The sequence below is a fragment of the Oncorhynchus masou genome, chromosome 32 (genome assembly GCF_036934945.1).
Source record: "Oncorhynchus masou masou isolate Uvic2021 chromosome 32, UVic_Omas_1.1, whole genome shotgun sequence".
In the NCBI taxonomy this organism is placed as follows: domain Eukaryota; kingdom Metazoa; phylum Chordata; class Actinopteri; order Salmoniformes; family Salmonidae; genus Oncorhynchus; species Oncorhynchus masou.
In genome coordinates, this window is record NC_088243.1 from 68,359,065 (window position 1) to 68,383,347 (window position 24,283).

The 24,283-nt window shown below is 44.3% G+C and overlaps 1 protein-coding gene across 2 annotated transcripts in view; it reads right to left on the reverse strand.

Moving 5' to 3' along the window:
• The window catches only part of LOC135526510 (follistatin-related protein 5-like), a 211,914-nt gene that overhangs the window by 12,581 nt on the left and 175,050 nt on the right, over positions 1–24,283 (reverse strand). For both annotated transcript variants that reach the window (XM_064954946.1, XM_064954944.1), the window contains exons 11-15: positions 17,820–17,846; positions 13,300–13,418; positions 3,825–3,974; positions 1,475–1,582; positions 294–418 (exon numbers count right to left, since the gene is read on the reverse strand). In XM_064954946.1, coding sequence (XP_064811018.1) covers positions 294–418; positions 1,475–1,582; positions 3,825–3,974; positions 13,300–13,418; positions 17,820–17,846 — 529 coding nt within the window. The remainder of the gene's footprint in view (positions 1–293; positions 419–1,474; positions 1,583–3,824; positions 3,975–13,299; positions 13,419–17,819; positions 17,847–24,283) is intronic.

The window sequence follows — 24,283 nt, forward strand, 5'->3', positions numbered from 1 at the left end:
TCAAGTTCAAGCTTCGGAGTCTCGGTGAGTGTCCGTCAAAAGTGCATGGTCCAAATCAATCTGCTCTGCATATGTCGACTCTTTGTTGCTGACAAGTGGTGGTTCAGTGAACGCGCCCCACCCGCTTTTCTGAAGGCGGGGGGCGCTTATCCGAGGCAAGGGGGAGGGGGTGATGCTCGGGAGTTAAACGACTGTCTTTAGATTCACTCTCAAACACCGACACTCTTGCACACACACACCCACACACACATGCACACACACTGACTCTCTCACACACACCGACACTGACATACCTGATGTGATTAATGATGAGGCTAGCGGCAGGAATGAAGAAATCATCCACCCTATCAAAGCGTCTGCCGACTGGCTGGGTGTGGACGGTATGGTGGGACACACTCCCGCTGGCCTGATTGATCACCTAGCACCAAACCAGGAGAGAGGGAGGGGAGGGGAACGGAGGAGAAGAGGGGGGAGATATTTAACATGAGCCACATGAATTATTCACTGTGTTTGCCTCCTGTATCGCCTCTGACACAAACTCACACTGCTAGGAGAGGCCCTGTGTGTGTGTGTGTGTGTGTGTGTGTGTGTGTGTGTGTGTGTGTGTGTGTGTGTGTGTGTGTGTGTGTGTGTGTGTGTGTGTGTGTGTGTGTGTGTGTGTGCGTGCACGCACCCACAGGCAGGCTAGTCTTAATTATGCCTCAATGCACTAGAGAGACTGGCACCTCCTAACAACCCAGCAGCAGTGCTGGCTAATAACTTGTATCGAGCTGCAAACAGAAAATGCCACCTGGAACTGTGCCATCTGGGAAAGGGTTGTTGACAAAACTTGGATTGACAGTTGAGAATGTGTCCCAGTGGAAGAATAGTAATTATTAGAAGGCACATCAATTGTAAGGCACATCACAATGATTTGACACCCCCTCATAACATATATATATATATACAGTGCCTTGCGAAAGTATTCGGCCCCCTTGAACTTTGCGACCTTTTGCCACATTTCAGGCTTCAAACATAAAGATATAAAACTGTATTTTTTTGTGAAGAATCAACAACAAGTGGGACACAATCATGAAGTGGAACGACATTTATGGGATATTTCAAACTTTTTTAACAAATCAAAAACTGAAAAATTGGGCGTGCAAAATTATTCAGCCCCCTTAAGTTAATACTTTGTAGCGCCACCTTTTGCTGCGATTACAGCTGTAAGTCGCTTGGGGTATGTCTCTATCAGTTTTGCACATCGAGAGACTGACATTTTTTCCCATTCCTCCTTGCAAAACAGCTCAAGGTCAGTGAGGTTGGATGGAGAGCATTTGTGAACAGCAGTTTTCAGTTACATATATATATATATTGTCAATAAATAGTGAGTTACACTAAACATTATAGTATTTGACATAAAATTACTTTAGTATCAAGAAAGTATCAAAACCAACACAATGTATTGTATTTTGGTGTGATATCAAACAGTTACCTGCAGAGTGGGGAAGTTCCTCTCCATGTCTCCCCAGCTGAGGACCCACACCTGGTCGTGGGATTTGTCATAGTGCAGCTTCACTGGGTAAGGATCGGTGCTCACCGTCTGAAAGCACCCACAAGAATAAACCTCATATAGCCCAGCTCTTCATCAGTCTCATCACGCTTTAGATTTCCTGGCGTGCCAGGTGGACTTTTGGGAGTTTTGCATTGGTCTCATCACGCCAGCCGAGCTCAATCAAGCACAGCTTGGTACAAGCACAACTATTTGAAGCCATGACTGCACTTAAGAGCAGCTCAGGAAAATTCAACACCGTTTTTGAACAGATATACATTTGACGGTCAGCACAGCCCATATCAAAACTTTCCTCATTTGCTAATGCATTGGATTTGACAGGAAGAATCCAGTTTTCCTTTTTAACAAGATAGAAGGGAGGCTCGCCTTTTTTATGTATGAGATGTTTGGAGGTGGAGCAGCATTTCAAATCGAGCGGTAACAGTGGCAATTGCTCTACAACAACAAAGAAATTGCTTTCAATCCGTATAAATTCCTTGACACCTGGCTATGATGTGTTCCAGTCGGCTCCGACGGATGAGACATGTCTGTGACAGCTGAGTGGCTCCCATGCATTACGTCCACTCGGGTACAGATTGACAGTAGCCAACACACAATGAGAACAGAGAGAAAAACAACACAATGCTAGTTTGGTCCAAAAAGCTATAATTGTCATTCTTTCTAGGAAATTAGAGCAGACACCAAAACAATCTCAATGGTATTTTTGTCCTTCCCGTAATGTCAAGTTTAGTCTACTATGAAATCGTAATGGCGCATTTTAACAGCTTCATGGTAAAGTGTATGGTATTACAGTGAGAGTAAACATGTCGTAGCGGGATTTATCATACGAGGAGATATGAGAGAGAAGTGTTGAGTCCTAGCTAATCTCTGAGGGTGTAGTCATCAGAGGGAACAGGTGTGCACACAATGTTGTTGTTCTCTTCCCTTCCTCCCCCTGGAGGAGTGTTACTGCATCCATAGTCACTTGTACCTACTCTGTGTCTGTGATAGTGGCTATGCTATGAGTTACACAGAATAAATAAAGTAGGCTGGTTTTTGTTATTGAAATAAGTACTTTATAACTTTATAAAGTTTATGTATAATGCATACAATACAGGGGTACCAACTATGTAGGACATTCTCACCACACTATTCAAAGACACACCTATCCAGTCAATTTAAAGCTACACATAGTAGGTTAGTTTAAAGCTACACCTCGAAAGTTAATTTAAAGCCACACATAGTAAGTTAATTTAAAGCTACACCTAGCCAGTCAATTTAAAGTACAACTACATTTTCGGAGACAATGTCATTTTTCTTTCCTTGGTAGAGCTGAGGGACGATCAGGTGGCTAATTAGCATTAGCTCATCTAAAGTAATGGAACCAAACCTCCACGTGACTCAATAATGAGCCTGAGACGGTCGCAACAATCTGACTACCGGTGGGCCCTGGGGAGTTTTTTGCAGCAGAAATTGGACACTTTCTGGTCCCCTTGCAGAGTCATTTTACTCTGAGACACACACACCTTTTTAAGCCGGAACGTACACAACCTGCTTAAGGCACCCTCCTACTGGAAGAACATTGGATCCTTTTCGTTCATCATAACCATTCCCATGCAATGATAGGCTGACAATTTATTTATTTGATTTTTTTTTTTTTAATTGGGGGGGGGGTGTCATGGTCAGCAATGATGTAGAGGTAAAATAATAGGTGGGTAAACGTTAATTGACGTTTACGGTGAATAAAGTTCCTAAATGAAGGACAGTGCATTTGTATCAAGATGAATTCTGACTCAACTGAAGCTTTGTGAAAAAGGCTGTGTCCTTCCATTGACCAGAATAGCTAGCTTTTGGGCTACATTTTTGTCAGTTATTGTGAATAGTGTAACCCTCTCTGAAATATCAACTTCGTAATTTATTCAATGATGTTTGGAAACAATATTAAAAACAACAGAAAAACACATTTGCATTAAAAGTGTGAAACAAATATTCAAGGTCCTTTTGACTCAAGGCTTCCTCTATGAATGCTTTGAATGCCATGGAAATGGACACATTGGAGTGAGGAGAATGGGCACAGATATGAAAAAAAGCACAATTTATATAAACACATTTTTATAACAATACAACATTACAGACATTGCTTTGTAGCCAATTGTCTGCCATCTAAGGGACTTCCTAATATGGATGCCATACTTTTGGTTTGGCATTGTGTTTACTCCATAACACTCCACAGCAGAACCTGTCCAAAGATGAAGGTAATGTTGATTATTACATTTTTGGGGCCCGAAATTACCTGGACAGCCTTCTGAGCTGTAATGTCGACGACAAGCACCCTGGCCAAGGTTGGCTGTGTAACATAAATAAATGTGTCCTTCACGTTGACTGCCGATGACCACACACACTTCTGCTCGGCCTCCCCCGCTGACTTGGGGCAAACCTCAGCCTGAAAATAAAACAAACACACAACCCCACACAGTTAATACTGTACATATATCGTGCAACATTGATAAAGATGACAAGTTATCTTCATCTTCTTTCTTCCCCCTGAAGCTAGGACAACAGAGTGCAGGATAAGAGCGTCTGCTAAGTTACTAAAATGTTAATTATATTATCAGCCATCCCCAAGTCCAAGCCTCTCTTATCACAACAGCAATACACACACATACACACAGATTGCTGTGTTCTGGTATGTTATGCAAGAACCAACATCTCCCATCTCCCTACCTCCTGTGTGCAAGCCACCAAAGTCCCTATATCCACCCCCCTCAACCTGGCTAAATTTGGCATGCTGTACACGTGTGGACTGAGCTGTGCAGGCTCTGTCCTTCTATCCTCTGCTCTGTCCCTGTCTCCCCTCCCGTGGCCTGTGAGCCCAGCTCAGCCCCAGCGTCTGTTCTCTGTTCTGGGATGTGGGAGGATTTGTTTGGGGCATCATGGCCCGGTTTGGGCCACGCAGTCGCATCCTACTGTCACAGAGGGGGGTTTCTCTGACAGGTGTCACACATCGCCACGGGCCCAATCCCCTCAGTAAACCCAAGATTTGACATCCAGCAGAGAGTGTGAATGGCGGAGTGTGTGTATGTGTGTGGCCGTTGGTTTGTGTGTGGGTACTACTGGGCAGAGAGGATGACTTTCAGAGCGAGGTGAAGATGGTGTCCTGTTGATTTGCCAATATACCATTCCAATACTACACACATCAAATCAAATTGTATTTGTCACATACACATGGTTAGCAGATTTTAATGCGGGTGTAGTCAAAACAACTACCAAATACACACAAATCAAAAGGGGTGAATGAGAATATGTACATGTAAGTATATGGATGAGCGATGGCCAAGCGACATAGGCAAGGTGCAATAGATGGTATAAAATACAGTATGTACATGTGATATGAGTAATGTAAGATGTGTAAACATGATTAAAGTAGCATTACTTATAGAGCATTGTATAAAGTGACTAGTGATCCATTTATTAGAGTGGTCAGTGATTGGGTCTCAATGTAGGCAGCAGCATCTCTGAGTTAGTGATTACTGTTTAGCAGTCTGATGGCCTTGAGATAGAAGCTGTTTTTCAGTCTCTCGGTCCCAGCTTTTATGCACCTGTACTGACCTCGTCTTCTGGATGGTAGCGGTGTCAACAGGCACTGGCTCAGGTGGTTGATGTCCTTTTGGCCTTCCTGTGACATAGGGTGCTGTAGGTGTCATGGAGGGCAGGTGGTTTGTCCCCGGTGATGCATTGTGCAGACCGCACCACCTTCTGGAGAGCCTTGCGGTTGAGGCCGGTGCAGTTGCCGTACCAGGCTATGATACAGCCCGACAAGATGCTCTCGATTGTGAATCTGTAAAAGTTTGTCAGGGTTTTGGGTGATAAGCCAAATTTCTTCAGCCTCCTGAGGTTGAAGAGATGCTTTTGCACCTTCTTCACTAATACTGTCTGTGTGGGTGGACCATTTCAGTTTGTCTGTGATGTGTATGCCGAGGAACCTAAAACGTTCCACCTTCTCCACTGCTGTCCCTTCGATGTGGATAGGGGGAGCTACCTTCTGCTTTTTCTTGAAGTCCATGATCATCTCCTTTGTTTTGTTGACGTTCAGTGAGAGGTTATTTTCCTGCACTCACCTCCTCCCTGTTGGCTATCTCGTTGTTGTTGGTAATCAAGCCCACTACTGTTGTGTCGTCTGCTAGCTTGATGATTGAGTTGCAGGCGTGCATGGCCACGCAGTCGTTGTTGAACAGGGAGTACAGGAGGGGGCTGAGCATGCACCCTTGTGGGGCCCCAATGTTGAGGGTCAGCGAAGTGGAGATGTTGTTTCCTACTTTCCCCACATGGGGGCGGCCCTTCAGAAAGTCCAGGATCCAATTACACAGGGCGGGGTTGAGACCCAGGGCCTCCAGCTTGATGATGAGCTTGGAGGGTACTATGGTGTTCAATGCTGAGCTGTAGTCAATGAACAGCATTCTTACATAGGTAGTCCTTACATAGGTATTGTCCAGATGGGATAGGGCAGTGTGTAGTGTGATGACGATTGTGTCGTCGGTGGACTTGTTGGGACGGTATGCAAACTGAAGCGGGTCTAGGGTAGCCGTTAAGGTGGAGGGGATATGATCCTTGACTACAGTGCCTTGCAAAAGTATTCATCCCCTTATCGTTTTCTTCCCATTTGCTATGAAGCCCCTAAATAAGATCTGGTGCAACCAAATACCTTCAGAAGTCACATAATTAGTTAACTAAAGTGTGCAATCTAAGTGTCACATGATCTGTCACATGATCTCAGTATATATACACCTGTTCTGAAAGGCCCCAGAGTCTGCAACACCACTAAGCAAGGGGCACCACCAAGCAAGTGGCACCATGAAGACCAAGGAGGTCTCCAAACAGGTCAGAGACAAAGCTTTGGAGAAGAACAGATCAGGGTTGGGTTATAAAAAAAACATCTGAAACTTTGAACATACCACAGAGCACCATTACATCCATTATTAAAAAATGGAAAGAATATGGCACTACAACAAAACTGCCAAGAGAGGGCCGCCCACCAAAACACACAGACCAGGCAAGGGAGGGCATTAATCAGAGAGGCAACAAAGAGACCAAAGGAGCTGCAAAGTAACTGTGCATAGGACCACTTTAAGCCGTACACTCCACAGAGCTGGGCTTTACGGAAGAGTTTCCAGAAAAAAAGCCCTTGCTTAAAGAAAAAATAAGCAAACACGTTTGGTGTTCGCCAAAAGGCATGTGGGAGACTCCCCAAACATACAGAAGAAGGTACTCTGGTCAGCTTATTGGCCATCAAGGAAAACACTATGTCTGGCGAAAACTCAACACCTCACATCACCCCGAGAACAACATCCCCACAGTGAAACATGATGGTGGCAGCATCATGCTTTGTTTTTTTTTTCATCGGCAGGGACTGGGAAACTGGTCAGAATTTAAGAAATTATGTATGGCGCTAAATACAGGGAAATTCTTGATGGAAACCTGTTTGTCTTCCAGAGATTTGAAACTGGGACGGAGGTTCACCTTCCTTCAGGACAATGACCCTAAGCATACTGCTAAAGCAACACTCAAGTGGATTAAGGGGAAACATTTACATGTCTTGGAATGGCCTAGTCAAAGCCCAGACCTCAATCCAATGGAGAATCTCTGGTATGACTTAAAGATTACTGTACACCAGCAGGACCCATTCAACTTGAAGAAGCTGGAGCAGTTTTGCCTTGAAGAATGGGCAACAATCCCAGTGTCTAGATGTGTCAAGCTTATAGAGACATACCCCAAGAGACTTGCAGCTGTAATTACTGCAAAAGGTGGCTCTACAAAGTATTGACTTTGGGAGGATGAATAGTTACTGTATGCACGCTCAAGTTTTCGGTTTTGTTGTCTTATTTCTTTTTTGTTTCACAATAAAAAAAACATTTTGCATCTTCAAAGTGGTAGGCATGTTGTGTAAATCAAATCTATTTTAATTCCAGGTTGTAAGGCAACAAAATAGGAAAAATGCCAAGGGGGGGTGAATACTTTCGCAAGCCACTGTCGTCTCTCAAAGCACTTCATGATGACAGAAGTGAGTGCTACGGGGTGGTAGTCATTTAGTTCAGCCTTCTTGTGTACAGGAACAATGGTAGAAATCTTGAAGCATGTGGGGACAACAGACTGGGATAGGGAGTGATTGAATATGTCCGTAAACACACCAGCCAGCTGGTCTGCGCATGCTTTGAGGATGCAGCTAGGGATGCCGTCTGGACCAGTAGCCTTGTGAGGGTTAACACGTTTAAATGTTTTACTCACGTCAGCCACAGAGACCTACATACAGTAGGTCTTAGCTCAAGTGCTTATGTTCACGTGGGTGCTCATGTTTATGTAATCAGATGTGCCGAATACAACAAGTGTAGACCTTACCATGAAATGCTTACTTACAAGCCTTTAACCAAAAGTGCAGTTCAAGAATAGTTAAGAAAATATTTACCAAATAAACTGAAGTAAAAAATAATAAAAAGTAACACAATAAAATAACAATAACGAGGCTATATACAGGGGGTACCAAGTCAACATAACATGTACAGGTTAGTCTAAGTAATTTGTACATGTAGGTAGGGGTGAAGTGACTATGCATAGACAAACAGCGAGTAGCAGCAGTGTACAAAACAAATGGGGGGGGGGGTCAACGTAAATAGTCCGATGGCCTCTTCATTAATTGTTCAGCAGTCTTATGACTTGGGGGTGGAAGCTGTTAAGGAGCCTTTTGGTCCTAGACGTGGTGCTCTGGTATCGCTTGCCATGCGGTAGCAGAGAGAACAGTCTGACTTTGGTGACTGGAGTCTCTGACAATTTTTGGGGCTTTCCTCTGACTCTGCATATTATATAGGTCCTGGATGGCAGGAAGCTTGGCCCCAGTGATGTACTGGGCTGTACGCACTACCCTCTGTAGCGGTCAGATGCCGAGCAGTTGCCATACCAGGCGGTGATGCAACTGTTCAGGATGCTAACGATGGTGCAGCTGTAGAACTTTTTGAGGATCTAGGGATCCATGCCAAATCTTTTCAGTCTCCTGAGGGGGAAAAGGTGTTGTTGAGCCCTCTTCACGACTGTCTTGGTGTGTTGGGACCATGATAGTTCGTTGGTGATGTGCAAGCCAAGGAACTTGAAACTCTCGACCCGCTCCACTGCAGCCCTTGTAGTCCACTATCAGCTCCTTTGTCTTGCTCACATTTCGGGAGAGACTGTTGTCCTGGCACCACACTGCCAGGTCTATGACCTCCTTCCTAAAGGCTGTCTCATTGTTGTCGGTGATCAGGCCTACCACTGTTGTGTCGTCAGCAAACTTTTTAAAATAAAAAAATAAGACGAAAATGTAACCTTTATTCAGTTAAGAACTGACTTGCCTAGTTAAATGATGAGCTTTGTGGGCACTATGTTGTTGAAAACTGAGCTGTAGTCAATGAACAGCATTCTCACATAGGTGTTCCTTTGTCCAGGTGGGAAAGGGCAGTGGGGAGTGCGATTGAGATTGCGTTGTCTGTGGATCTGTTGGGGCGGTATGCGAATTGGAGCGGGTCTGGGGTATCTGCTGTTGATATGAGCCATGACCAGCCTTTCAAAGTACCTCATTGCTACCGACGTGAGTGCTACGGGGTGGTAATCATTTAAGCAGGTTACCTCGACTTCCTTGGGTACAGGGACTATGGTGGTCTGCCTGAAACATGTAGGTATTACAGACTTGGTCAGGGAGAGGTTGAAAATGTCAGTGAAGACATTTGCCAGTTTGTCCGTGCATGCTTTGAGTAGAAGTCCTGGTAATCCATCTGGCCCCACTGCTTTGTGAATGTTGACCTGTTTAAAGGTCTTGCTCACATCGGCTACGGAGAGTGTTATCACACAGTCGTCCAGTCGTAACTGTTAGACAATTTACTTTCAATCACAGACTTGGCAGTCAACAAGATAAATGAAGATACATTTTCATGGACATGTTTGTGATCAAAACTATTAAAACCTCTAGGATTTAATCAGATTTCTAATTTCTGCCTCTATCAAATCAGAATCCATCTGGAGACTGAATACCTTAGAGACTACCTCAGAGACTCTACCTCAGAGACTCTACCTCTTACCCTCCTGTAGACAACACTGCAGTATGTCGCAACTGAGCATGTGTGAGACCCTAGGCAGCTAAGCAGAAAAAAAACATGTCAGTTTCAACCAACATTGTCATTGGATCAAATTAAAAGATTTAGAAGTATAGAAAACATAATGTGAAGCTTGTTGGGCGAGCAAGCTGCCTGGGGACAATTTGTGCTCTGTAGATCATATTTGATTTTGTAGTACAAGTAAGACTAATCCTTAGCCTTGGACACAACAAACACAAACCTTCAACCTAAAAAACCCTGTTCTGTAGCCTCCCTTGCTTCCTGCCTCAGGAAATATGTCCGCCTCCTTACTCACTGTACTTGGAATTCCTCACAGCATTGCATCCCCTCTTCATCTGCCACGTGTATCACAGTAAGACGGCCATATACTACTTAAGAATAATTAATTGTTGGGTCGTTACCATGAACGATCAATCAATGCTCATCTACACTAGGGATCCAGAATGAACTTAAGCCTCTGAGCTAATGTACTCACACAACATTCCCTGTAGACAGTGCATGTGCTGCTGCCATAGAGTTCACTGTGATTGATATTCTAATACAGACACCGTCTCTCAGAGGAGCCCGGGCCTGATCGTTGTACATTCATAACGCACCTTCGCACATAACAGCTGTCCAATCGATGAAAGGGGAAAAGGAGGAAAGCACCCATTTCAGTACATGTGTAAATGTAAGAGGCATCTATCAGCGACCTGCTTTGAATAATACACTGGTTCAAAAGTGAAGGCGCAGCAGAGAGCGAGAACCATTTCAACGTCAAATGGCAATTCAACAAGAGAGAGAAAGAAAGAGAGAGAGAGAGGGAGACTTTTGGGAGCACAAAAGTGCATGATCTTTCAGTTAATCTAATACATGAGAAGCAGAGAGACAATTAACTCCATATTTGTACACACACCCCTGCAGCCCACTGGCGTAACTCACAACCCCGCAGCCCGTTGGCCTACCTCACACCCCTGCAGCCCACTGGGGTACCTCACAACCCCGCAGCCCATTGGCCTACCATACACCCCCGCAGCCCACTGGCGTACCTCACACCCCCTAATCCCATTGGCCTTCCATGCACCCCTGCAGCCCACTGGCCTACCATACACCCCTGCAGCCCACTGACCTACCATACACCCCCACAGCCTCTGTGCAAGGTGTGGGGACCTAGAGATTCCCCTCCCCCCCCCCCCCACTCAGCGTTATTGCAAAATGTGTCGAACAGCATGAGCATAGCTATAAAACTGCACATTCGTCTCTCTGCCCCATGGCAATACGTGTAGAATTGCAGGATATTAGCTTTAATCATGAACATTTTTTTCTTTGCCCCATGGCAAGATGTGTAGAAGCTGCAGTACACTACTACCTATTTATTATGGGTTGCAACCACAAAATAAACTATTATATGTCAAGCATTGCAAGATCAAATGTCAAATACACAAATAATTATTAGAGTTCATAGTTACCAAAGACTCTGCAGTATTTACTGCAAAATGTATTTACATTTTGGAGGTGATAAGTTGGACAAATGGGGTGAAAAGAGCTGTTCCCCACATGACATACAGTGGGGCAAAAAAGTATTTAGTCAGCCACCAATTGTGCAAGTTCTCCCACTTAAAAAGATGAGAGAGGTCTGTAATTTTCATCATAGGTACACTTCAACTATGACAGACAAAATGAGAAAAACAAATCCAGAAAATCACATTGTAGGATTTTTCATGAATTTATTTGCAAATTATGGTGGAAAATAAGTATTTGGTCACCTACAAACAAGCAATATTTCTGGATCTCACAGACCTGTAACTTCTTCTTTAAGAGACTCCTCTGTCCTCCATTCATTACCTGTATTAATGGCACCTGTTTGAACTTGTTATCAGTATAAAACACACCTGTCCACAACCTCAAACAGTCACACTCCAAACTCCAATATGGCCAAGACCAAAGAGCTGTCAAAGGACACCAGAAACAAAATTGCAGACCTGCACAAGGCTGGGAAGACTGAATCTGCAATAGGTAAGCAGCTTGGTTTGAAGAAATCAACTGTGGGAGCAATTATTAGGAAATAAAAGACATACAAGACCACTGATAATCTCCCTTGATCTGGGGCTCCACGCAAGATCTCACCCCGTGGGGTCAAAATTATCACAAGAACGGTGAGCAAAAATCCCAGAACCACACGGGGGTTCTAGTGAATGACCTGCAGAGAGCTGGGACCAAAGTAACAAAGCCTACCATCAGTAACACACTACGCCGCCAGGGACTCAAATCCTACAGTGCCAGACGTGTCCCCCTGCTTAAGCCAGTACATGTCCAGGCCCGTCTGAGGTTTGCCAGAGAGCATTTGGATGATCCAGAGGAAGATTGGGAAAATGTCATATGGTCAGATGACACCAAAATGTAACTTTTTGGTAAAAACTCAACTCGTCATGTTTGGAGGACAAAGAATGCTGAGTTGCATCCAAAGAACACCATACCTACTGTGAAGCATGGGGGTGGAAATATCATGCTTTGGAGCTGTTTTTCTGCAAAGGGACCAGGACGACTGATCCGTGTAAAGGAAAGAATAAACGGGGCCATGTATCGTGAGATTTTGAGTGAAAACCTCCTTCCATCAGCAAGGGCATTGAAGATGAAACGTGGGTGGGTCTTTCAGCATGACAATGATCCCAAACACACCGCCTGGGCAACGAAGGAGTGGCTTCGTAAGAAGCATTTCAAGGTCCTGGAGTAGCCTAGCCAGTCTCCAGATCTCAACCCCATAGAAAATCTTTGGAGGGAGTTGAAAGTCCGTGTTGCCCAGCAACAGCCCCAAAACATCACTGCTCTAGAGGAGATCTGCATGGAGGAATGGGCCAAAATACCAGCAACAGTGTGTGAAAACCTTGTGAAGACTTACAGAAAACATTTGACCTCTGTCATTGCCAACAAAGTTTATATAACAAAGTATTGAGAAACTTTTGTTATTGACCAAATACTTATTTTCCACCATAATTTGCAAATAAATTCATGAAAAATCCTACAATGTGATTTTCTGGATTTTTTTTCTCTCATTTTGTCTGTCATAGTTGAAGTGTACCTATGATGAAAATTACAGGCCTCTCTCATCTTTTTAAGTGGGAGAACTTGCACAATTGGTGGCAGACTAAATACTTTTTTTGCTCCACTGTATCTCCCAATTTCATTATCACGCAGTAGCTTTCGCTTCCCCACCCACCATTTAAAAAAATACCCAGTGGAGCTCCATTGCCTTCTTCGATCATGCAGAGACGGGCAGCATGAAGGTCTCGTCATTGATTTTACTGGAATTTTATTGTGCTTTACAATGGTATTCCTATTACAGTTGACCTGGAAGTATTCCGTTTTTGGGGCGCTAAAATAAGGTCAAATTTACAGAACAGTGCGATGTACGAAGCTGCAGTACACTACTACCTATTTATTATGGGTTGCAACTACTGTTTGTACAGACACAGCTAACAGCTAGCAAGAAGAAAAAGTGTTTCTGTTAGAAGGCCTGAAGGAATCATACTGTGGGTGGTTGGTCCTCAAGCTAATCATGCTAATTAGCTAACAGCTAATCTACTAGCAGTAGCCCATCACCTAGCACAATGTTACATGAAATGGAAGTGTTTCTTTTTGTGGTAGGCATCTTACCTGAAGTCCCAGTAGCTTCTCACTGGGCTTTATGTGTCTCTGGATCTCACATGCCACTGGCTGGATGATTTTGATACCATCCTCGTAAAACACATAGAACATATTGGCAATTCCAAGACCTGGGTGAGAAATATAACCTTGTTACAAGTCAGACACAGGGTTTATTACAAGGTGAACAACAAACGACTATGGCAACTGGCATGTAGCATGACATACAGCACAGTTAAAACCAGTGGTGGAAAAAGTATTCAGTTGTCATACTTGAGTAAAAGTAAAGATACCTTAATAGAAGTCACCAAGTAAAATACTACACTGAACAAAAATATAAAGTGTTGGTCCCATGTTTCATAAGCTGAAATAATAAATCCCTTTATTTATTTATTTATTTTTTATTTCACCTTTATTTAACCAGGTAGGCTAGTTGAGAACAAGTTCTCATTTGCAACTGCGACCTGGCCAAGATAAAGCAAAGCAGTGTGACACACACAGACAACAACACAGAGTTACACATGGAGTAAACAATAAACAAGCCAATAACACAATAAACAAGTCAATGACATTAGAAAAAAGAAAGTCTATATATACATTTTCCTTATACACAAAATACAATTTTCTCAAATTGTGTGCACAAATTTGTTTACATTCCTATTAGTGAGCATTTCTCCTTTGCCAAGATAATCCAGCCACCTGACAGGTGTGGCATATTGAGAAGCTAATTCAACAGCATGATCATTACACAGGTGCACCTTGTGCTTGGGACAATAAAAGGCCACTCTAAAATGTGCAGTTGTGTCATAGAACACAATGCCACAGATGTCTCAAGTTTTGAGGAATGTCCACCACAGCTGTTGCCAGATAATTTCATGTTAATTTCTCTACCGTATACCGCCACCAACGTTGTTTTAGAGAATTTGGCAGTACGTCTAACCGGCCTCACAATCACAGACCATGTGAAATCACTCCATTCCAGAACATCCACATCTGCCTTCTTCATCTGCAGGATCGCCTGAGACCACCCACCCTGATGAAACTGAGGCGTATTTCAGTCTGCAATAAAGCCCTTTTGTGGGGAAAAACTCTGATTGGCTGGGCTTTTGACACCTAAAAGTATTTTTGGGTGTCAGGGAAAGTGTATGGAGTAAAAAGTAAATTATTTTCTTTAGGAATGTAGTGAAGTAAAAGTAAAAATAGTCAAAAATATAAATTGTAAAGTAAAGTACAGATACCCATAAAAACTACTTAAGTAGTACTTTAAAGTATTTTTACTTAAGTAATGAACTTTACACCACTGGTTAAACCTTAACAGTGGAGGTAATTAGCTAGTTCAATATACCTGGAAAAATTACATATTAGCTGTTCGCTATCAGTAAATGTAGTTTCTTTGGTTGCATAAACTTTAGTGATAGTTTCAGTAGTTAGATACACCACTGACATGGCAAAAAAATAATAATAGTAAAAGTAACTACTGAAAACACTACGAAAATTTTAATTCAGTTAAACTACCAAAAAGCTACTACAAAATGTAATTAAATTACTAGTTGAATTACATGTAGTGGAACTACTCCCCAACACTATTCGTTAGACAGTGTCATTATAGAAACGAATGTACAGTATCCATATTAGGACAGCTTGACATTTCCATTGAATTTGTGTCAATCGATGTCATTTAATCTACCTCATAACATGATACAGTAATTCACTGTTCAATAAGCTCAGGGCCCTGGGTCTGAACCCCACCCCATGCAACTGGGTCCTGGACCTCCTGATGGACTGCCTGAACACAGGGGCCCCACAAGGGTACGTGCTCAGCCCCCTTCTGTTCTCCCTGTTCACCCATGACTGCATGGCCACGCATGCCTCCAACTCAATCAACGTCAACAAGTGAAGGAGCTGATCGTCGGACTTCAAGAGACAACAGAGGGAGCAAGCCCCCATCCACATTGATGGGACCGCAGTGGAGAAGGTGAAACGCTTCAAGTTCCTCGATGTACACATCAATGACAATTTGAAATGACCCACCCAGTGTGGTGAGGAAGACGCAACAGTGCCTCTTCAACCTCAAGAGGCTGAAGAAATTTGGCTTGACACCTAAGACCCTTGAACTTTTTCAGAAGCACCAGTGAGAGCATCCTATCGGGCTGTATCACAGCAGGATACGGCGACTGCACCGCCTGCAACCGCAGGGATCTCCAGAGGATGGTGTGGTCTGCTGAACGCATCACCGGGGGCACACTGCCTGCACTCCAGGAAACCTACAGCACCCGATGTCACAGGAAGGCCAAAAAGATGATCAAGAACATCAATCACATGAGCCACTGCCTGTTCACCCTGCTATCATCCAGAACGCGAGATCAGTACAAGTGTATCAAAGCTGGGAGCGAGAGACTGAAAAACAGCTTCTATCTCAAGGCCATCAGACTGTTAAAAAGCCATCACTGGCCTCTACCCATTACCCTGCCCTGAACTAAGTCACTGTCACTAACCTGCTACCACCCGGTTACTCAACCCCGCGCCTTAGAGGCTGCTGCCCTATGTACATAGACATGGAATTACTGGTCACTTTAAAAATGGAACACTGGTCACTTTAATAATGTTTACATACGGTTTTACTCATTTCATATGTATATACTGTATTCTAGTCAACTATTGCTGCATATATACTATTCTATCCTACGTATTCTACAGATATACAGATATATATACAGATATACTTATTCTATCAACATACTGTCCATAATGTCTATACATCATATCACATTTATTTGTACTCCAAATAAATACAGTACCAGTCAAAAGTTTGGACACTCCTACACATTCATGGGTTTATCTTTATTTTTCCTATTTTCTACATTGTAAAATGATAGCGAAGACATTAAAACTATGAAATAACACATATGGAATCATGTAGTAATTTTTTTAAATTTTCAAGTAGCCACCCTTTGCCTTGATGATAGCTTTGCACACGCTTGGCATTCTCTCAACCGGCTTCATGAGGTAGTCACCTGGAATGCTTTTCCAACAGGAGTTCATACATATAAGCATTCCAACAGGAGTTCAGACATATGCTGAGCACTTGTTGGCTGATTGTCCTTCACTCTGCAGTCCAACTCATCCCAAACCATCTCAATTGGGTTGAGGTCGGGTGATTGTGAAGGCCAGGTCATCTGATGCAGCAATCCATCACTCTCCTTCTCAGTCAAATAGCCCTTACACAGCCCAGAGATGTGTTTAGGGTCATTGTCCTTTTGAAAAACAAATGATAGTCCCACTAAGCACAATCCAGATGGGATGGCTTACTGCTGCAGAATGCTGTGGTAGCCAAGCTGGTTAAGTGTGCCTTGAAATCTAAATAAATCCCTGACAGTGTCACCAGCAAAGCACCCCCACACCTCCTCCTCCGTGCTTCACAGTTGGAACGACACATAAAGAGATCATCCATTCACCTATTCTGTGTCTCACAAAGACATGGCGGTTGTAAACAAAAATCTCAAACTTGGACTCATCAGACCAAAGGACAGATTTCCACCAGTCTAATGTCCACTGCTCGTGTTTCTTGGTCCAAGCAAGTCTCTTCTTATTGGTGTCCTTTAGTAGTGATTTCTTTGCAGCAATTTGACCGTGAAGGCCTGATTCACACAGTAACCTCTGAACAGTTGATGTTGTCTGTTACTTGAAGCATTTAGTTGGACTGCAATCTGAGGTGCAGTTAATTGCTGATTTCTGAGGCTGGTAACTCTAATGAATGTATCCTCTGCAGCAGAGGTAACTCTGGGTCTTCCTTTCCTGTGGCAGTCCTCAGGAAAGCTAGTTACCTCATAGCGCTTGATGGTTTTTGCGACTGCACTTGAAGAAACATTAAAAGTTTTAGAAAAGTCCCACATTGACTGACCTTCATGTCTTAAAGTAATGATGGACTCTCATTTCTCTTTGCTTATCTGAGCTTTTCGTGCCCTAATACGGACTTGATCTCTTACCAAATTGGGCTATCTTCTGTATACCACCCCTACCTTGTCACAACACAACTGATTGGCTCAAACGCATCAAGAAGGAAAGAAATTCCACAAATTAACTTTTAACAAGGCTCACCTTCATGAAGCGGGTGTGCAAAGCTGTCATCAAGGCAAAGGGGGGCTACTTTGAAGAATCTCAAATATAAAATATATTTTGATTTGTTTAATACTTTTTTGGTTACTACATGATTCCATATGTGTTATTTCATAGTTTTGATGTCTTCACTATCATTCTACAATGTAGAAAATAGTAAAAACAAAAATTCCTGCAATGGGTAGTACTTCACTAGTACTGTATACAGTATATGTTTATACATTGCTCACCCTAATATTTATACATTTCTTAATTCCATTATTTTACCTATAGATCTGTGTGTATTGTTAGATATTACTGCACTGCTGGAGCTAGGAAAACAAGCATTTCGCTACACCTGCAACAACATCTGCTAAATATGTGTATGTGACCAATACAATTTTATTTGTTTTTAAATAGTTTAAATACAAACATACCTTCCTCTCTCCACAGAATGTTTGCCACTGAAGGGAAGACAAGGAAAGAAAGACCAAGAATGTGCATTAGTGGGAAATCGATGATTGTCCCTTTTTGAGCATTCACACACCAACTAAGATAAAAGAAAATGAATGTTTTATGAAAAGTGTCTCTTTGACACTTAGTGCAACAGACAACCAATAGAAACCCCCAGTTTTAGAATAATTTGATACCAAAAACTTGAGGCTGAAACACAGTCCAGGTGGTATATTGTAAATACACATAAACATAATTTTTTTTTACAACATTTGTTCTTGTTTTGTTGTTAGCCCCACTAAAAAGCCATCCTTCGAAATCTGTACTATGTACTGCAAAAGCATGTACCACATGCTATAAAATTGACATGATATTGAATTAAATAAATGTACACCTCCACCTCCACCATCAATAAATATGTGTTTTACATATTACGGTATTAGCCATCATATCATCAAATCTACATATATCTCAAGCGTAGATGAGTTCTAGAGGTCATTAAAGAGGATTATTTTGTGAGACTATTTTTGGCTGACTAAAACTGCCATAATTTCTCATTAAATTCACTTGGAGACAACTAATGACATGGAATTGGAAACTACAGCTGCATAATAACCAAGCGGCTTTAATGCATGAACTGGAATACAACCCCACAAAGCCCTCAAAGCCTTTTGAGATGAGAGTGAGGTGCCTCTTAAAAGGATGTGCTCATTTCGCGACAAGTACAGATGAACACCCAGAGCCTGTGCACTGAGTGAGCTCGGCCTATCACAGAAAATGTGAAGATTTTGCCATTCAGGAGCAGATGCAAATAACAGACCCATTTCTTTGTCTTGACTATCCTCATTTTCCCGCTGTATAAGCGCGATGACCTTCTACTATTGTTCATCCATCCCCCAACCCCCTCTGTTTCCATTCCATCTTCCATTTTCCTGACTGTCTGCAAACCAATCTCGGGCCCCAATTCAGTTCTGATTTTAATCTCCCCCTATTCTGATGCTGCTCATTCTCTCACCCTCGCTTCTGCTGTGTGGAGAGCGATGGGGAGAATAGAGAAAGAGAGAAAAGTAAAAAAGAAAAGAAGCTTTGGCAGTGGCATGACAGACCTGTTAGTCAAGCCTAATCGTTCAAAAGTGCTTCGTCAAGTCCCACTCTGTTGCACTCATGCATACATTTTGTTCTCATTAAAAAGTTACACAAGAGAACTGATGTAGAGGAATGATTAACATGGGAAGAAAAGGGGAGTGTTAGGCAGACGCTGCACTGTTCCAGTTACTGGTGATGTTCCAAAAAGCGTCAGATTGGTACTGCTGGGGGAAATGGAGGAAGGAGTATGGTAGTGAGATGAGATCTTGGTGCCCAAGTCTTTCCAATAAAGCAATGATTAGATGCTATTCATCACAAGGAAGAAAAATTCTGCTCGTTCTAAAACATACGAGTGGCCCCTACATCACACTCGTCATCCATATTAGAAAACAGCTAAGTGCCACTTTCTGCGGCGGCGGAGTTCACTACACTGGTCCTGAATAACTGTTCCCAAATGAAGAGCGCCAGAATTGTGCAGTTGTCAGGTGGACTCTACACTCCCCACACAACAACACCTTCCCGTCAGCAAGGTTACAACACAAACTCGATTTGTTTACAAGGGCACACGGATGTGACATTTGGGCACAGTGCCTGTGGATAGGAACATCCTGGCATCACAGCCAGCAGACTTCCTGACTGCATTACCAGGTGAAGCCAGGCAGCCCCAGTTTATCTAATTAGGCTGGCAGATGCAAATAGGAAAAGGCATCGTGACACAGTCGCCCTGGGTGTCTTCCTCTCTGTTCTTCTCCCAGTGTGATTCATTGGATTTATCTGCCTGTGTTTGGGATTGAGTCGCCTGGCAACATTGGCACGTTGTGTCTGCTTTGTGTGTCAGTTGTTATGCAAATTGATCTGGCAGCGTTGTATAATCGAGACTGAGGATATGTTTTAATTATAGCTGGCTATAAATACCTTTGTCCAAATAGTGCCTGGATTTATTGACATGATGATGACACTGTTGTGGTGAGCTGAATGTTCCATGTTCAGCTCTGTAGCTCAGCTCAGTATTTCATATGGATCCATTACTATACATTAACAATTCTGTTTCATGGTCTGACTGTTATGGATCGATAGAAATTTATGGAAAGATTGAAAATAAGTTTCTAAAATACCATACAAAGAATTGTGAGAATGTGATTACCTACACTAAATATGGACATGTAATGTTTTTTTAAAGGGAATGATGAAAAGTCTGTTCAGACACGAAAGTTTTGCCCACTAACAACTATGCTGTATCACCACCAACTTAAGTGTGCATCAACCTAAATGTTTCCTGTTCCAATTCCATGAATTGCTGTATATGGATTAATGTTCAACTAGGGTTTTTTTGTTTTTTTTGTTGCTGCAGTTACTTTCAGCAGCTTAATCCTGAAGATTTAATTAAGGACGCTTCGTCACTGGAGGGATAACTTCAGCTGGTTTGAGAAATACCCTGGTCGTACGATACGGAATAATGCTGAAATGGAATTCTTCGAAGGCGCAAGACAGTTCTATAATTGGAGGATGAAGTCTCTGGAGTGGGGGAAAGTTTTTTTTTAAGAAGAAAATATCCAACCGTTTAATCCTGGGTTGGAAATATCCTTGAATATTTCAAAAGTGCAAGTAATTGGTCAGCGAGAAGTTGAAACGCCCATTGAAAATCTGGTCCCGCATGGAGCTACCCATGTGATTTTACATCGTCAGGAGAAAAAGCAGGATAAATGTGTTGGATGGTTTCAAATAAGTGCTTTCCAGGCAGCAATATGTTAAGTCTCCCAGTGATGGAAACTTCACTTTTTGAATTGTAGCCTCACTGTACCTTTTGAATCATATATACACTGAGAATACAAAACATTAGGAACACCATCTTAATACTGAGTTTCACCACTTTTAGCCCTCAGCCTCAATTCGTCAGGGCATGCTCTACAAGGTGTCGAAAACATTCCACAGTGATGCTGGATCATGTTGACTCCAATGCTTCCCACAGTTGTGTGAAGTTGGCTGGATGACGTTTAGGTGGAGGACCATTCTTGATACACACGGCAAACTGAGAGTGAAAAACACAGTAGCGTTGCAGTTCTTGACACACTCAAACCGGTGCGCCTGGCACCTACCACCAAATCGAATCAAAATCAAATCAAACCATTGGCCCCTACCATACCCTGTGTCACGCCCTGGTCTATATTTATTATGTTTATCTTCATTTGTTGGGTCAGGCCAGGGTGTGACATGGGTTTATTTGTGGTGTGTTTCGTCTTGGGGTTGTGTGGGGTGTATAGCATAGTCTATGGCTGCCTGAGGCGGTTCTCAATCAGAGTCAGGTGATTTTCGTTGTCTCTGATTGGGAACCATATTTAGGTAGCCGTATTCTTTGAGTGTTTTCGTGGGTGATTGTTCCTGTCTCTGTGTCTTCACCAGATAGGACTGTTTAGGTTTTCATGTTTCCGTTTTGTTGTTTTTGTATTGTTTGTGTTTTTTCGTTCTTCAATAAATACGTCTCAAAAGTACCACGCTGCATTTTGGTCCGCTCCTCCTTCAACAGAAGAAAGCCGTTACAGAATCACCCACCACAACAGGACCAAGCGGCGTGGTAACAGGCAACAGCCGCAGCAGGAGCAGGTTGACAAAACTTTCTGGACTTGGGAGGAAATCCTCGACGGGAGAGGACCCTGGGTTAAACCAGGGGAGTGTAGCCGCCCCAAGGTGCAGCGAGAGAAGGAATGGACATGGGAGGACGAACTGGGCGGTAAAGGACCCTGGGTTCAGCCTGGAGAATATCGCCATCCCAAGGAAGAACTGGAGGCGACGAAAGCAGAGAGGTGCTGGTATGAAGAGGCAGCACGGCGACGCGGTTGGAAGCCCGAGAGTCAGCCCCAAAAATGTATTGGGCGGGGGCTCACAGGGAGTATGGCTACGCCAGGTAGGAGACCTGCGCAAACTTCCTGTGCTTACCGGTGGGCTAAAGAGACCGGGCAGGCACCGTGTTATGCTGTGGAGCGCACAGTGTCTCCAGTGTGGGTGCATAGCCCGGTGCGGTACATACCAGCTCCTCGTATTGGCCGAGCTAGAGTGGGCATCGAGCCAGGTAAAGTTGGGCAGGCTCGTTGCTCAAGAGCTCCAGTGCGCCTGCACGGTCCGGTCTATCCAGTGCCACCTCCACACACCAGTCCTCCGGTGGCAGCTCCCCGCACCAGGCTTCCTGTGCGTGTCCTCGGCCCAGTACCAACAGTGCCAGCACCACGCATCAGGCCTACAGTGCTCCTCTCCTCTCCAGCGCTACCGGAGCCTTTCTCCTCTCCTGCGCTGCCGGAGCCTCCTGCATGTTCAGCGCTGTCGGAGCTTTTCTCCTCTCCTGCGCTGCTGGAGTCTCCCACCTGTTTAGCGCATCCAGAGCCTTCCTCCACTCCTACGCTGCTGGAGTCTCCCGCCTGTTTAGCGCAGCCAGAGTCTTCCTCCTCTACAGCGCTGCTGGAGTCTCCCACCTGTTTAGCGCAGCCCGAGCTGTCAGTCTGCATGGAGCAGCCAGAGCTGTCAGTCTGCATGGAGCAGCCAGAGCTGTCAGTCTACATGGAGCAGCCAGAGCTGTCAGTCTACATGGAGCAGCCAGAGCTGTCAGTCTACATGGAGCAGCCAGAGCTGTCAGTCTACATGGACCAGCCAGAGCTGTCAGTCTACATAGAGCAACCAGAGCTGTCAGTCTACATGGAGCAGCCAGAGCTGTTAGTCTGCATGGAGCAGCCGGAGCTGCCAGTCTGCATGGAGCTGCCAGTCTGCAAGGAGCTGCCAGTCTACAAGGAGCTCTCAGTCTGCAAGGAGCTGTCAGTCTGCAAGGAGCTGTCAGTCTTCATGGGGCAGCCAGAGCTGTCAGTCTGCAAGAAGCCACCAGAACTGTCAGTCTACATGGAGCAGCCAGAGCTGCCAGTCAGCATGGAGCAGCCAGATCCGTCAGTCAGCCAGACTCTTCCAGATCTGCCAGTCAGCCAGACTCTTCCAGATCTGCCAGTCAGCCAGACTCTTCCAGATCTGCCAGTCAGCCAGACTCTTCCAGATCTGCCAGTCAGCCAGACTCTTCCAGATCCGCCAGTCAGCCAGACTCTTCCAGATCTGCCAGTCAGCCAGACTCTTCCTGATCCGCCAGGCAGCCAGACTCTTCCAGATCCGCCAGTCAGCCAGACTCTTCCAGATCCGCCAGTCAGCCAGACTCTTCCAGATCTGCCAGTCAACCAAATTCTTCCAGATCTGCCAGTCAACCAGACTCTTCCAGATCTGCCAGTCAGCCAGGATCTGCCAGAACTGTCAACCAGCCAGGATCTGCCGGATCCAAATACCTGGCTGAGCTTCCTCTCAGTGCTGAGCTTCCTCTCAGTGCTGGGCTTCCTCTCAGTGCTGGGCTTCCTCTCAGTGCTGGGCTTCCTCTCAGTCCCGAGCTTCCTCTCAGTGCTGAGCTGCACCTCAGTCCCGAGCTGCCCCTCAGTCCCGAGCTGCCCCTCAGTCTCGAGCTGCCCCTCAGTCCCGAGCTGTCCCTCAGTCCCGAGCTGCCCCTCAGTCCCGAGCTGCCCCTCAGTCCCGAGCTGCACCTCAGTCGCGAGCTGCCCCTCAGTTTCGAGCTGCCCCTCAGTCCAGTGGGGTTCTGGGTGAGGACTACTAGGTCATGGTCGGCGGCAAAGGTGGACTATCCTAGGACGCGAGGAGGGGGGACTAAGACATTTATAGAGTGGGTTCCACGTCCCGCTCCGGAGCCGGAGCCGCCACCATGGACAGACGCCCACCCGGACCCTCCCTATTGTTTTGATGTGCGTCCGGGAGTCCGCACCTTAGGGGGGGGGTTCTGTCACGCCCTGGTCTATATTTATTATGTTTATCTTCATTTGTTGGGTCAGGCCAGGGTGTGACATGGGTTTATTTGTGGTGTGTTTCGTCTTGGGGTTGTGTGGGGTGTATAGCATAGTCTATGCCTGCCTGAGGCGGTTCTCAATCAGAGTCAGGTGATTTTCGTTGTCTCTGATTGGGAACCATATTTAGGTAGCCATATTCTTTGAGTGTTTTCGTGGGTGATTGTTCCTGTCTCTGTGTCTTCACCAGATAGGACTGTTTAGGTTTTCACGTTTCCGTTTTGTTGTTTTTGTATTGTTCGTGTTTTTTTGTTCTTCAATAAATATGTCTCAAAAGTACCACGCTGCATTTTGGTCCGCTCCTCCTTCAACAGAAGAAAGCCGTTACACCCTGTTCAAAGTCACTTCAATATTTTGGTATTTTAAAAGAAGGATTGAAGCAGGAGATGAGAAGCAGGTACAGGGAGTGAAGGTTTATAACTGAAGGACATGAAACAGAACAGGAACAGCGTCTGGACAGGAACACATAACAACAATTCATGAGGACA